This window comes from Cucurbita moschata, unplaced genomic scaffold, assembly GCF_002738365.1.
Source record: "Cucurbita moschata cultivar Rifu unplaced genomic scaffold, Cmos_1.0 Cmo_Scf00008, whole genome shotgun sequence".
In the NCBI taxonomy this organism is placed as follows: domain Eukaryota; kingdom Viridiplantae; phylum Streptophyta; class Magnoliopsida; order Cucurbitales; family Cucurbitaceae; genus Cucurbita; species Cucurbita moschata.
Window position 1 is genome coordinate 1,115,573 of NW_019268524.1, and position 14,903 is coordinate 1,130,475.

A 14,903-nucleotide genomic window follows, 5' to 3' on the forward strand; every position below is an offset into this window, starting at 1 on the left:
TTTTTTTTTTTTTTTTTTTGATAGGGATGTCGCTGAACTTTCAAAAGTTTCCTAGAGGTTTATATGACATTAGGCAATGGGCAGAAAATTTCACTTCCTTTGGAGCATTACCTGTTCCGGTATTTATCTTTACATTTTTTCCCTCCTCATCCCTCCCTCTCCAATGAATTGTTACGGATATATGTGACCGTCTGTAGTTTGTAGTAAAATTTACATTAGTGGTATATCCCTTCTCTTCCCATCAACCACCTCTGCAGCATACGAAGGTTAGTGATGCATATTGTCTGAGAATTTGTGCTTTGTGGTTTATTAGTTGTGAATTCTTTGTACTGAAGTTAATAAGTAATTACCTTCTTTCTTGCGTTAATGACACTCCTTCTCGTGTAATGGTTTCAAGATTATGTTACCAGATGACTTTTAATTTACGCAGTATTTCTGTACTATTCTGCTGTACATTCTTGTGTTATATGTATTTCTATGTTCAATGTATAGGGGAATTCAAGGTTGGAGTCATAACATTTAATATGATGCTTCATGTCAACAAATCCTCCGTGAAGCTTAATATCACTGAGCTTGCTGAATTGATTGCAAATGAGATTGAAGTTAATGTCTCACAGGTACTAATGAATTTAGAGTTACAAATTTTTGCCATTCATTTTCACTCTTGTCGACTCCCCCAGCACCCCAGTTAGCATATCTAGGTCAATTCTAGATCTCTTTTTGAGTTAGTCTTGAAAAGGGCAGCATTTAATGGTGTGAGCTTTAACTTTGTTGAAAAGAATGGGGGAAAGTTAAAATACGCGCACTTGACCTTAAGAAGAATGCATATACTTGACTTCATTCAGAAATACTTACACAGTTGTTGCTATATCTATAAGCTATTGCTTGTTACTTTTAGTGTCTGCTTATTAGTGCCAAATGTCTGATCTTAGGTTCATGTGCTGAACTTTACATCGGGGGAAACTGATTTCTTCATTAGATGGGCCATCTTCCCCACTGATACTGTGGCTATATTTCTAATTCCACGGCAATGGTGATAAGATGGGCCATCTTCCCCGCTAATAACTACTAATAAGTTTTGTATCTGTTATGTGTTGTCTTATATGGTGTTATTTTTTCTGCCCATTAAGTTATAATAGAACTTAAAAAATACTATTGAGCACATTAGTATGTCATGTTCACATTCTTATCCTCTACTTATTTCTGCCTTCAGCTTGGACTAATTTTCCCTTCTATGTTGGTCCATCGTGTAATTTCTTCCCGTGTATGGGTTTATACAGGTCATAATGATGATTATTGGAGTAGCGTTACCTTAGTCGTTGGATTGGCAGTCGTAAGCTCATGGTTGATTTGGAGATACACTCGAAGGGAGCTTTCTTACGAGCTTGTTGTTGCTGTCGGACCCGAGCAAGAGCTTGCAGCCACTATAGATCCCATTTCTCTTGGATGGAATTGTGACTCTGTTTATCAGGTCTATTGTTTTGATTATTGAAAATATATGATTTGGTTAGGAATATAGGGATGAAATCTTGTATACTGATAAAGAAAGAGTTGTAGTAAAAGTAAAACCAGAGGAACTAGGAAAAGAAACCACAAGAAACAAAAACATGTGTAGGAAAACATGAATTTTTATTTAGATAGCTTCTGTATTTGAGAAATTGAACCAGGGACAAAGTTGTACCGCCCTGACCTACACCCAGTGGCCATTATCACAGGTAGGGCTCTCATTTTTTTAAATATTCATTTGACTTGTGAGGTGATGGACAGTGCACAAGGTAAAACTATACGAATCATTTGTGTGTTAAAAAAACACCATTTAATATGTCATTTTTAAGGTTGTACAATCCGCAGTCAAAATTGAAGGATTGCTTACAGGTTTAAACATTAAATTCGATGGCAGAGGGGAGTTTCCCAACTCAGAACTTGGAGACCTCACCTGGGGCTTCAGGGACAAATTTCAATCCATGCATGTCCTCAGATCCAGTGTGAAGCGGCCCCAATTTTGTCCACGGTACGAATTACAAACTCACAATCTCTCTCTGTAATCATATACAATATTATATAATGTATATGATTGTTGAAGTCACATTTTTACCCCTGGAAGAAGTAGGCTGTAAATAAAGTATAGTAGAGCAGGGCACATGTCGCATGTCGCATGTAGCATGTCACATGTATTTGAATAAGGTAAACGGGGGTTCTGTCTTTTTGCATTGTTGTAAAGAAAAAGGCAAAAAAAGAAGAAAGAATCAAATGGAATGGTATTTTTGGGGTAGGGGGAAACTGTTTTTGTCTCATATCCTCCCCAATGATAAAGGCTAACACATCTGAAGTTCTGATAAACAGCAACCAGACGATGAAATCGGGGGGGAGGGGGGCTAAGATCACATGGGGGTTAACTTAACTTACACAATAAAACTCAGAATGGGAGATAATAGCAGAAGAGGAAGGAAGGTGGGTGGTAGTTGCAGGCTGATGGATTCGTTACGATCTCATTGTTTCTTTTTTAAATTACTCAGAAAATACAGGTCAGGGAGATTCCACAGTTGCTGTAGCCTGAAAAGTGCTTTGCTTTTGCATTGCATAGCTTGACGAAAATACCCCCCTCCCCGGCCACCACCCAGTTTCCCAGTTTCCCAGTTTCCCAGTTCCCACCACCTTTAACTAGTAAACTCAGCGGGAGTTGCGGCGGTGCTGATTGGAGTTGTTGAAGGAAGTGTGCAAGTAAGTCGAGGGATGAAGCCAAGTGTAATTCCAAACCAAAACTCCCAACTAGAATTGACAAAATTTTAGTCTTTTCCGTGATTGGCGATGCTTAAAGCATCATCGCCACAAACACCTACTTTTCAACGTAGATATGGGAACCCAACCAGATCGGACTTTATAATATAAATCAAATGTTGAAACCAATTACGAAAAATTATGTATTTTATTCAACGTTTAAAAAATCATGCTAATATCCGCGGGGTGGACCCAGCATTAATCTGCACACTGCCCTATGATCCTTTTTTCTTTTCAATTTTTCCTTGTAAAATTTGGTGTTGTACCGCTCCTCCAACCCTATCTACCCTTTGGATTTGGATTCTTCTTCTTCGTCATTTCCCAAGATTCCCGCCGTTAGATTTCGCCGCCCGGAGATCAGTGTAGCCTCTTTTTTTTCTTCGGCTGCAGTGTAGAAGGCTACAAAACAGCCCTAGTGGTGAACGAGGAACGATTGAAGAGAGAAGAGGAGGACGACCCAGATCCTAATTATTTAAAATACCCTGAGGCTGGATACAGTTTTGCTTGTCTACCACCAATAATATATAACTCCAATTCTTTATCATTATTAACCCTTTGAATCCCCTTGTTTTCTTCTGCGAGACGCCATTCTCTCTCTCTCTTTCTCTCTCCCTCCCTTGGATTTGTAGCTGTTCAGTAGTGAGCTTTGTACTGCTTTTTCTCTTGAACCTTTCCTGCTTCTGATTACGATAGTCCTTTCACCATATAGTTGTTGGAGTACTCTTCTTGTTTGTGCTTCACTTAGCTGTGTCCATAGCTTTGGACCATAGTTTGAAATGGAGCGAAAACAAGGCTTCTTCTCGGCGCTGAAGGGGGAAATAGTGAGAGGGCTTTCGCCTGGAAGGTCCAGACCCAAGAGTCCGGCGAGAAGTGCGTCTCCCATGTCTAGTTTACTACGGCGGAGGAAGAGCCACCAAATGCCGCCGCAGCCGAACTTGTTGATTGAGAGATCTGGAAGTTTAAGGCCGGCGGAGGCATTGTCGCCGTTGAAGGAAGGACCCGACAATAACGACGGCAGAGAATCGAAGGAGGGGAAATGGGGGAACTGGATGAGGGGTCAGCTTTGTCGAGCACCTTCGGCTGTTTCGTGCTCTGCTCAGAAACGATCTGATCTGAGGCTGCTGCTTGGGGTTTTGGGTGCTCCGTTGGCTCCTGTTCATGTTAGCTCCGCCGAGCCTCTGCCCCACCTCGCCATTAAAGACATCCCCATTGTTAGTCCTAATTTCTCACTCTCTTAGCTAACTTTTTCTACTGTGAAGTCTTGTCTTATTTTATGTTGTGCTGATCTTATCGTGCCCCCCAACTTTACTCTTTAATCAAGATCGCTGGATTTTCTATTTCTTCAAGAAAATATTGTCGTAGAGTACACTGTGAGAGATCTTAGTTTCGTGTTGTTTGAACAAGATAAGATGTATGGTTGGTTCCTGGATGCTGAGTTTATCAGGATGAATTTTGGGTTGTAAAATTTTGAGGGGTTGTTTTCTTGCAGGAGAATTCATCTGCTCAGTATATATTGCAGCAGTACACAGCAGCTTCGGGAGGGCAAAAGCTTCAAAACTCTGTCAGCAATGCCTATGCCATGGGAAAGGTGAAAATGATAGCATGTGAATTTGAAACAGCTAACAAAGTGGTCAGGACCCGGAATTCCTCCAAAGATGCAGAGTCAGGCGGCTTTGTTTTGTGGCAGATGAAGCCAGATATGTGGTATGTTGAGCTTGCTCTGGGTGGTAGCAAAGTTCATGCTGGTTGCAATGGGAAGCTGGTGTGGAGGCACACACCTTGGCTCGGCGCTCATGCTGCCAAAGGGCCTGTTAGACCGCTTCGCCGTGCCCTTCAGGTGACACAGCTCAACTTGACAGATCTCACTCTATATTGTTGAATCTGGCTCTCTCATTTTAGATTCGTTTACCAAGTTCATTATGTGCTGCAGGGACTTGATCCAAAAACTACTGCAAGCATGTTTGCTAATGCAAGATGCATTGGAGAGAAGAGTGTTAATGGTGAAGATTGTTTCATCCTCAAGCTCTGTACAGATCCTTCAACATTGAAGGCAAGAAGTGAAGGACCTGCAGAGATAATCAGACACACTATGTTCGGATACTTCAGCCAGAAATCAGGACTCCTTATACATTTAGAAGATTCACATTTAACCCGCATCCAAAACAATGGGGGCGATGCTGTCTATTGGGAGACCACGATCAATTCATTCCTCGATGATTATCGACCAGTAGAGGGGATCATGATTGCTCACTCTGGTCGATCTGTAGTAACCCTTTTCAGATTTGGGGAAACAGCCATGAGCCACACAAAAACGAGGATGGAAGAAGCTTGGACTATTGAGGAAGTAGCATTTAATGTCCCTGGTCTGTCTATTGATTGTTTCATTCCCCCTGCTGAACTTAGATATGCTTCCATGAGCGAGGCCTGCGACCTACCTCGTGGTCATGGCTTCAAGAATGCTATGGCAGCAGCAGCTCATCGGGCCAAAGTCGCCGCACTCGAGAAGAATCACGATGGGAAGGTGAAAGTTATCTGGAAACCAGATATCTGAACCAGCAACTACACTGCTTTGCAAGGTAAGTGCATTATTAACAGTACTAACTATTTAGAAGAGGATTCAAATCCAATGTAGTAGAACTTGTGGTCTATTTTACGCGGCAATTGTAAATAGATCAATAGTCATTCTCACACATTTTGTCTGGTGATTGAGCGACTCGCTCTCTCCCGACTCGGGTTTTATATTCAGCCTCCTTGTTTTTTAAACCCAAGAAAAAGAGATCCCTTTCGATCATCACCATTGTTCTTGCTCTTGCAATGTTAAGAGTATAGAGTATCAGTGAATGTAAATGATCTCGTGCTCTTGTTTTTTCAAGGAATATACTGAAAGTCCAACCTTACAGAAGGGAGCATGATATGTCTAAGTTTTCAATCTGAAATAATGGGAATATTTTGTTTATCAAGATTATGCTACAAGTTGTTTCAGGTTGAAGGAATTTATGTTTCTAATGATCTTCATGTCTCTTACCTCTTATGTTTTCTTGTGATGCCTCTCTCAAAATTCTTTATAAACTTTGCATTTTGTGGAAGATATGTATCTGATTCAATCAACAAATACAGAGCTATCAAATAATCTCTTTTTAAAACCATTTTAGTTTCAAAAAAATGTTAAATTATAAATTTAGTCCCAGAGTTTTCTAGTTTGTATGGTGTTTAATGCATTTAGTATATTTATTCATTTTCAATAATTAATCAATCAATTTATTTCTACTAATTGATATTAATTTTTATTAATTCACTAATATTGTTACTATTAATTTCAAAATCTAACTCGACCACCCATTATGAAATAAATAATTATTCAATTAATTACAATTAATATTAATTAAATATAAAATTTTGTTCCTAATTATTATAATTAATTATTCAGGGGATATTTAAATTAACTAACTATTAATTATTCTTTTTCAAAATTAAATTAACTTTCGTAATTATATAAGACAAACAAATTTCAACAATTTTTTTTTTAATGTTTGAGACATTCTTGATATTGAAATATTTATTAATTAATTAAACTATATTATTTTTCTTAATTTCAACAATTTTGGGTGAAGATTTTATTTTATTTTATATGTAATGTCAATCAACTTTAACTTTTATCCTATGCTTAAAAGCTTTATTAATTTTAAATGATATAAAATATAGTATGTCTAATAAATTTAGGGTTGGATTAAAAAAAAAAAAAAAAAAAAGGAAGTAATGACCTTCCATAAACATTCGTTTCTGATATTGGTAGATGGTTACATAGGAAAATCCAGTCGGGAGTCCAGCGGTTCGGGTTGAATGTTTATCCTTTCACAGCTCGCGTCATGGTTGGCGTTTCCTCTGTAATCCACAAGACAACAACGATCTGTAACATCATCACCTTATAGCCCTTTCAACACACGATTCAATTCCACTTCAATCTCTGTTTCGCATCTTCCCCTCCTCCCTAAATCCCCAAAACCTATCTCCGATTCCCCGACGGAAAATGAGCTGGTGGTGGGCCGGAGCAATCGGCGCTGCTAAGGTAATTAAAACCCCTAACTCCCTATCTATGCCCCTGTTTCTATTACGTTTCTCTAATCAGCATCTCCGTTCCCAATTTTGCAGAAGAAATTTGAAGAAGATGAACAACCGAGGAGCTTTGAGAGCGTAGCATTGGTGATCGGCGTTACAGGCATCGTCGGCAACAGCCTTGCCGAGATTCTCCCTCTTTCCGACACCCCCGGCGGTCCGTGGAAGGTGTACGGCGTCGCTCGGAGGCCGAGGCCAAACTGGAACGCCGACCATCCCATCGAATACATCCAATGCGATGTCTCCGATCCGGAAGACGCCGAAGCCAAACTCTCGAAGCTCACTGATGTGACTCATGTGTTCTATGTCACATGGACCAATCTACCCACAGAGATCGAGAACTGTGAGGTCAACGGAAAAATGCTTCGCAACGTGTTGCGATCGGTGATTCCGAACGCGCCAAATCTCCGCCATATCTGCCTTCAAACAGGTACGAAGCACTACATCGGATCGTTCGAGAACATCATCGATCATCCGACGCAGCGGCACGATCCGCCTTTCACGGAGGACATGCCTCGATTGGACTCCCCAAATTTCTATTACACTCAAGAAGATTTGTTGTTCGAAGAGATCGAAAAGAGTCAGAAAAAGGATCTGACATGGGCGGTGATCCGACCCAACACGATCTTCGGGTTTTCCCCTTTCAGCTTGATGAACATCGTCGGAACCCTATGCACGTACGCCGCCATATGCAAGCACGAGGGACGTCCGTTGAAATTCCCCGGCACGAAATCAGCTTGGGAGGGTTACTCAGTGGTCTCCGACGCAGATCTGATAGCGGAGCAGCACATATGGACGGCGGTAGATCCATACGCAAAGAACGAGGCGTTTAACTGCAGCAATGGCGATGTATTCAAGTGGAAACACTTCTGGAAGGTTTTGGCGGAGCAGTTCAACATCGAGGATTATGGGTTCGAAGAGGGTGAGAGATTGCCGCTGGGAGAGTTGATGAAGGGGAAAAATGCAGTCTGGGAAGAAATTGTGAAGGAGAATCAGTTGCAACCAACAAAATTGGAGGATGTTGCTAATTGGTGGCATACAGATATAGCTTTGAGCGCTTCTGGTAACATAGATAGTATGAACAAGAGCAAGGAGCATGGATTCTTGGGCTTCAGAAACTCCAAGAACTCCTTCATTTCTTGGATCGACAAGGTTAAGGCTTTCAAAATCGTGCCCTGATTGCCGAGTAATGTCCATAATTATCAATCTTCTCGTACTGATTTTCATTTCTGGAATCTGTTTGGTTTGGGTTGCTATGGTTTTACAATAAATGTTGGCTTGTTTATATAGTTTCTTGGTATCTTAGTGACGAGTTCTTGGTAATTCATAGTGTTCCAGCTAGGGAATGATTTCAGTTTGTTTTATGCTTTTCACTCAATAAGTAATAATCTTTAGAACGTTGTTACATTACTGGCTGTCTAATTGTTCGATTCTTGTCACAAACCACAGTTTCCTCTTCAATGTTCTTCAGCTCATTGAGATTGATGATTACTTCCTCTGTGGAAACTTGAATTAGCCATGGCAGGACTCGTCTGCGTACTTCCTGTCAAAAACACTAAGGGGGTTTGTAGCCGTTCCCTCGTTGGGTCGGTACGAAGTCATTGATAAGCTTTTGCCCTAATAGTCCACGCTTACCGCTTACCGCTAGCCTATATTGTCCTCTTTAGACTTTTCCTTCGGTTCTTCCTTTCAAGATTTTGAAACTCGTTCACTAGGGAAGTTTCCACACCCTTATAAAAAATATTTCGTTCCTCTCCTCAATTGACGTGTGATCTCACATCCACGTACAAAACTGAGCTCTTGACATAGCCTTGAGTTTTCTGATCGATCCTCGATGACGGTGATATTTCTGGGAATAGAATTTGAGAGCAGATCTTTTTTATCCCGTTTTAGATGGGACCAGACATATCACTTTTTTTTGGGTATTTAACGGTGTTGGATGACAAAAGTCCGCTAATTTAGGAAATGATCATGAGTTTATAAAAGAATACTCTCCCCATTGAAATGAGGCCTCTTGGGAAGCTTCAAAAAATACTCTTTCCAGTCGAATGAGGCTTCAAAAAATACTCTCTCCATTCGAATGAGACCTTTTGGAAAGCCTAGACTTTTGGAGCTTAGGCTCAAAGTGGACACTATCATACTATTGTGGAGAGTCGTAGTCGTATTCATCTAATAAACCGGACCTACTTGTAGATCCTAAAATATAAATATATATAAAAAAAAAATTAAATCACAAACTTTATTTTAAATTATTTAATGCGTATACTCATATATATATGGTAGACATTTAGGGAATAAATAAAAAATAATATATTCAGTAAGCTTCCAGAGTGAGTGCCACGTAGTTGCATTTTTCCTGAGTACACGAGAACTACCCGGGACCCACTCTACAAAATCAAGCGCGAACGCTTAGAAGGAGCTTAAGAATCACGCGCCCTCCAATTTTAACGCCAAAGGCCTGAATTCACGAAGGTAACGGGGAGGAGAGTACGTGTGATCCACGAAGCAATAGAGGGTGTGTAATTTTGAAAAGAATTTGAATGGCCAATGAAAAGTTGCCACGTCGTGAGAGAAAGGCCAAAGTCGGAATTAAAGAGACCGTCAGGATCCATCAAACCAACGGTCGCATTGGAATCCGTGAGTGGTCGATCTCGAGAAACAAGTCTTGCCACTGGTAGATGAGATTGGCCGGAACGCGGTTGATGCTTCGAATTACGTTCCATTGTTGCCGACGATTCTCTTTTGAGGTGGGAGACGAGAGCAGTTTCGCTGAAGTAATTGGCTTCTACTTCCTCAGAATCTTTCAATCTGTTTCCATTTTTATATTTCTCTTGATTTTGTTTTCGGTGTTTAGAATTTTGAAGCAAATCCGTCTGGTTTTCGTTCGTGTTTCAAGTGATTTTTCTGTTGCTTCAGATTTGAGATCCTAGCGTCTCTTCTCTCGCTGGAGCACTCGAAAATGGAATGGTGGATCAAGGTAGCTTCTCCCCTGCGAAGGTTTACCTCCCGCGTCGCCTCTCGTCTCGGATATCGCAAACGCGGTGCGTGATTTCTTCACTGAATCGTTTTATATAATTCGAATTCTCAATGAAATTGAACTGATTCTGTTGTTTGGTCTGTTTTCCTAAAAACACTTGAGAAATTGAAATTCATGCTTGGGGATGTTGAAATGGATTAGGGCTTCTGAAACTAGGGCGAGATGTGAAGGCGTGCGAATACGAGGACGTGCACGTGATGTGGGAGATGCTGAAGAGAAACGAAACGGAGGCAGTCGGAATCCCGGAAGGACGACGTCGAAAGAAGAGACCAATCTGGAATATCTTTTGGTGGGCTCGATCTGCTCCATGCATTGGCTGCAGATTCTGAACAATCATCTCACGGTCAGCACATTTTTCTTGGTAAATCCAAGACGAACACCATGAATTTGGGTCATATTTGTTGTAAATCAATCAGGCAACAATAAAAGAGACTGAAAATTGATAAAATGGATTTTGGTGTTTGTCTCTTATAATTTCATCTCATGCTTTTATATGATTTGTTTAGCCATTGCCTCCATTCCTTCTTCCTCTCGCCTTCTTGATCTCTACCCCTAACCAGAGCTGACATGAACAATTGATTCAAGCATACGGATTGGGAGAGATTCAATCATTTCCACCTTATTTTTCGTTTTCATACTTTTATTTTCTAAAGTATTTAAATTCTTAATAATTATAATATTAATATTGATTTTGTATGTTGTTTTATTATAATAATTTTGTCATTTACAAGGGTTATTGATTGAATTGAACGTTTGGGATGATGGTTTTTCTGCAACTATTTTATATATATCAAATGTAATTAAATTTAGAGACTATTTTATATTTTATACATTATGGTATATATATATATATATATTTGTATCATGTCTTATTCGATGTTTTAATCGAAAAAAATGAAATTGAACTCCGTGCCTGTAGCAATGGAAATGATTTAACAGCGAAACGTGGCCGCCGGCTCGCATTCCGAGCTGTGTCGTTCATTTAAATTTGTTTGTCGTTCATCGCAGAGACATTAACTCCATACATTCTGTATCCGGCCGACCACCCTGCCACATGACATTCTTCCAATTTTAAAAGATTTTCCTGCTTTTAATCTCATCTCCATTGTTCTTCCGACAACCACTTTCCATTTGAAGGCCTTCTCCCACAAAAATACTCTCTTCTCAATTTGGAGTTTTGGTTACTTGGTCGACTCATCTTCTTGTCGGTTGCGGCGGCTATAAGAGGACATTATGAAGCTTTGTAGGCTCTTGGTTATGCTTTTTGTGCTCCACACTTCTCTATTGCTGCTCTTCTTTTCCAGCAGTATCTGTTCCTCCTCAAGTTCAGGTAATTCTCTTCTTTACTTCTCTGTTTGTTTCAACTTTACTCACTTTCACTTCTTGTTCTTATTATGTTTTACTGTAGAAGGCTTAGATTAGAATCCCCTGTTCAGCGTTCTGTTCTATCCAAAAATGCTGTGATGTTGCCTTCAATCTGTCCTTCCGTCGGTATCACCTTCATAATATGATTCTTATCTGAATCACTATGTTCTTGGTGACATTTTTACATTGATGGTATTGTTATGCCCAATTATACATTCAAGTAGAATTAGCCTTGTCTTCCATTTGGTTTGCCACTGCCCATCACCATTTTAGACTCTTCCTTTGAATTCAGAACTTTTTATCTCTTTCTTCCTCATGTATTGAACTTGTAAATCGGCCTATGAACCGAATCAATTTACATGTAACAGTCAAAACCCATCGGTAGCAGATATTGTTCTCTTTAGACTTTTTATTTCGAGTTTTCGTGTCTGGTAGAAAAATGTTTCCACCCACTTTTGGGTTCTCACCATACATGTTTGAATTATTGGTTTCATTATTGAGCGTGAGTGGTATACATTTTCAAAATATGTAATTTCCCATGCTGCTGATACACCTTCCCTGACTGCACAATTGCAGATATGACACCAAACCAACCCCATGTAGTGTCAAATGAATGCCTGTCAGCCACACCATCAAACAGGAAGTTGAAAGTATGTACTTGCTCTGTAAAGGGTTGAAATCCTACCAACATATCTCTTACTTAGAGAAGAACAACATGGATTCTTCCCAAGTAAAAGCTGCATTACTCACAATATTCATATGCAACTGTTCATGATTGAATTCTGTTTTTGAATTTCAGTTGGAGGATAACGATGATAGTAGCCCGGGGAGGAAGAATGTTCGTGTCGATAACGTAAATCTTTACGACTACAGTCCCATCGATCCAGTTCCAAGCTCAAAGAGATCCATAAAACATGGACCAATTGAGCATCGCTCTCCTCTTATACCTTATATGCCAAATCCTTCTCCTCCAGATCAACCTCAGCCGGGTGGTTTTGTGTAGACAGCAGAGACATATGTTTCTATCAGCAAACCGGCCATGTTAACCTGTAAATCGTCTTTCGTCTACGTCGTAAATAGTTGCGCCTCATGTGACACCGCAGGAGAATGAAGTATTGGAATGATGGGTTAGAAGATGTATGTATGTGTAGATCTTGCTCCATATAGTTGAAGAGTCTATAGATGATTTGTTTTGTGTATTTAACACTTGTTTTAGTTGTTTAATATATCTATATGGGTGAGGCCTTTTTTGTTGGATAAGTTCTTTTTGCACGTATTTCGAAATAAAAATTTAACAGCTCAAGTCTATCGTGAGCCGATATTGGCTATTTTAGCTCGTCTGCTAGGGACGGTTGTTAAACTATTAGGGTGAGTTTTCCACACCCTTATAAGATATGCTTCTTTCCCCTCTCCCATTGATGTAGAATCTTATCATCTATCTCGCTGGAGCCGAGTTGATACACCACCCAGTGACTAATTTTGATACCAAGTCATCTTGTGATAATCATACTCTAGATTCAAATTAGACACAAGTTTTAATTGTTCGGGTCATCATGCACAATATTTCTAAATTCACTCATTTAAAAAAATCCTCAATATTTGCATCAAATTAGTTCAATCAATACAAAAACTTTATTATCTAAATAAATCGATCAAACACTCATAAATAAATTTTTAAAAAAATCCATAGTTTTGAATCAAATTTTTTCTAAATGTCATTATATATAAAAATAATAATAAACAAATAAATAAATAGAGAAGAAAGAAAGAGAGAAAATATAGAGAAAAACGACAAAAAAAAAAGAAAAAAAGAAAAACGTGGAGGTGCGGGGAATCGAACCCCGTGCCTCTCGCATGCGAAGCGAGCGCTCTACCATATGAGCTACACCCCCATTTGATGATGCGTCTGATTGTTTTTATTTTTTAATTAATTTTAATTGTTCTTTCCCGAAGGCTCGCATTCCAAGTCTCTGCCACGCCTATTTTAAATTTGTAAATTGGACACTTTTCTCTGCAAACGCGAAGCAGACATTTACTCCTCCACAGCCGGAACCCAATGCAGATGATATGGTGATAAAACAAAACATTTAAGTTCTCCTCTTTTCTTTTTCTTTTATTGTTCCTCTTCTGTTCCAATTAAATGCCATTCCATATTTCCACCCTCGTTTTAAAGCCCTCATGAGTACTCATGGACGACCCCCTTCCAACATTTCTCCCGCTAACACTCCTTGCACAACAGGGTGTGTGTGTGTGTCTGTGTGTGTGTGTTTCGGAGCTCTTCGATTCATCCTGGGTCTTGTCCGTTATGAATCTTTCTGGGTTCTGGGTTGTGTTTTTGCTGCTCCAATTAACTTCATTCTTGCCTTTCTTTCCCAGCTATATAAATGCCTCCTCCGCCTCCGGTAATTTACTCTGTTCCTATCCCCTGTTCTTCTCTGTTCTTCTCTGTTCTTCTCTGTTCTACTCTGTTCTTACTGTAACTTTGCATGTTCATTTTGGTGTGCTTTCCTTCACTGGAATTGCAGATATGGCTGTGAACCACCACCATGTTAACCCAAATGGATGCTCGTCCGACATGCCATTAAACAGGAAGCTGAAGGTACTTGCTTTTTAAATAACCCTTCAATTCCCACAATTGTTCTCTACTGAATGGAATTGAAATCCGTTTCTTTGTTCTCAGTTCCAGGCTGCTGATGAACATAACAAAAAGAAGGGTCACCCAAGTGATGTAAATCTCGATGACTACCATCCCATTGATCCTGTTCCAAGTTCAAAGACATCGGTAAAACCTGGGCCCATAGAGCACGGCGTTCCTCTCCTTCCTCATATGCCAAATCCTCCTCCTCCCGCTGAGCCGGGCGATTATGCTTAGACAGCTCAAACACATTTATCGTCTCTACTGATTGTCTGTCTTGAATAATCCATGTTTGTTTCTCATGGTGCTGTCTTAATAAGTTGTCTGGAGCGTCGTTGTCCAGACGATGTACTAGAATGTTAGGCATTATATTTATGTTCTTTTCTCTTTGATTTGATCCTTCTTCGGCTCAAATATAATAAGGATGAAGATATAAAGCAACATAGTCGGTTTAAAAGGTGTCCCTATGTGCAATCCCACGTTGGTTGGACAGAGGAACGAAACATTCCTTAAAAAGGTATAGAAATCTCTCCCCACCAGACGTATTTTAAAAGTTAAAATTGTGCCCAAACAGGTAGCGATAGGCTTGAGCTGTTACAAATAGTAATAGATCTAGATTTCAGACGGTCTGTGACTGAGGACATTGAGCTTCCGAGGTGGGTTGTGAGATCTCATATCGGTTCGAGAGTAGAACGAAACAATTCTTATAAAGGTATGGAAATCTCTTTCTAGTAGTTACGATTTTTAAATTGTGAGGCTGACGGCCTATATAACAAACCAAAAAATCTCGACAGCTAACCGTGACATGTTCTATCTTAAAAAATGATATCATTTATGAAGTATAACGATGAAATAATGGAGCGGAACGTGACAAAATTGAAGTTTGATGGAGTGAATTTAATGCAACATATGGGTCTCCCGACCGTTAATTTAGTTTGGTAAATTCTTTGTCAATTTCCCACACTACCCTTCTCC

General features: G+C 39.7%; 4 protein-coding genes and 1 non-coding gene across 12 annotated transcripts in view; 4 read left to right on the plus strand and 1 right to left on the minus strand.

Annotated features, from left to right (window-relative positions):
- Positions 1-5,738, plus strand: part of LOC111445995 — an 8,904-nt gene extending 3,166 nt beyond the window's left edge. Inside the window, exons 1-7 of one of the 6 annotated variants that reach the window (XM_023084587.1) lie at positions 30-119; positions 493-617; positions 1,281-2,011; positions 2,344-2,451; positions 2,526-3,989; positions 4,268-4,615; positions 4,709-5,738. In XM_023084587.1, the coding sequence (XP_022940355.1) occupies positions 3,555-3,989; positions 4,268-4,615; positions 4,709-5,329 (1,404 nt within the window). In that variant the 5' untranslated portion in view covers positions 30-119; positions 493-617; positions 1,281-2,011; positions 2,344-2,451; positions 2,526-3,554 and the 3' untranslated portion in view covers positions 5,330-5,738. Of the gene's footprint in view, positions 1-24; positions 120-197; positions 267-492; positions 618-1,280; positions 2,012-2,343; positions 3,990-4,267; positions 4,616-4,708 lie in introns of those variants that run through there. The other 5 variants (XM_023084589.1, XM_023084590.1, XM_023084586.1 and 2 more) reach the window with 5 other exon arrangements.
- Positions 5,739-6,549: 811 nt separating this feature from the next.
- Positions 6,550-8,298, plus strand: LOC111445997 (3-oxo-Delta(4,5)-steroid 5-beta-reductase). The gene is made up of 2 exons (XM_023084592.1): positions 6,550-6,844; positions 6,928-8,298. The coding sequence occupies exons 1-2, from the start codon at positions 6,806-6,808 to the stop codon at positions 8,068-8,070; spliced, it is 1,182 nt and encodes a 393-aa protein (XP_022940360.1). The 5' UTR covers positions 6,550-6,805; the 3' UTR covers positions 8,071-8,298.
- A 2,275-nt stretch (positions 8,299-10,573) lies between these two features.
- Positions 10,574-12,553, plus strand: LOC111446740. Of its 2 annotated transcripts, none has more exons than XM_023085677.1 (3): positions 10,574-11,258; positions 11,870-11,958; positions 12,093-12,553. In XM_023085677.1, the coding sequence occupies exons 1-3, from the start codon at positions 11,162-11,164 to the stop codon at positions 12,294-12,296; spliced, it is 390 nt and encodes a 129-aa protein (XP_022941445.1). In that variant the 5' UTR covers positions 10,574-11,161; the 3' UTR covers positions 12,297-12,553. The 2 variants fall into 2 exon arrangements, with proteins under 2 accessions (XP_022941445.1, XP_022941446.1); XM_023085678.1 differs by having other exon boundaries at positions 10,580-11,258; positions 11,870-11,943.
- A 559-nt stretch (positions 12,554-13,112) lies between these two features.
- Positions 13,113-13,185, minus strand: TRNAA-CGC. Its single transcript has one exon. It is a non-coding gene; the product is annotated as a tRNA-Ala (tRNA).
- Positions 13,186-13,324: 139 nt separating this feature from the next.
- Positions 13,325-14,297, plus strand: LOC111446569. 2 transcript variants are annotated; one of them, XM_023085424.1, is made up of 3 exons: positions 13,325-13,695; positions 13,819-13,892; positions 13,974-14,297. In XM_023085424.1, exons 1-3 carry the CDS (start codon positions 13,482-13,484, stop codon positions 14,163-14,165), a joined length of 480 nt encoding a protein of 159 aa, XP_022941192.1. In that variant the 5' UTR covers positions 13,325-13,481; the 3' UTR covers positions 14,166-14,297. The 2 variants fall into 2 exon arrangements, with proteins under 2 accessions (XP_022941192.1, XP_022941193.1); XM_023085425.1 differs by having other exon boundaries at positions 13,980-14,297.
- Positions 14,298-14,903: the final 606 nt, after the last annotated feature.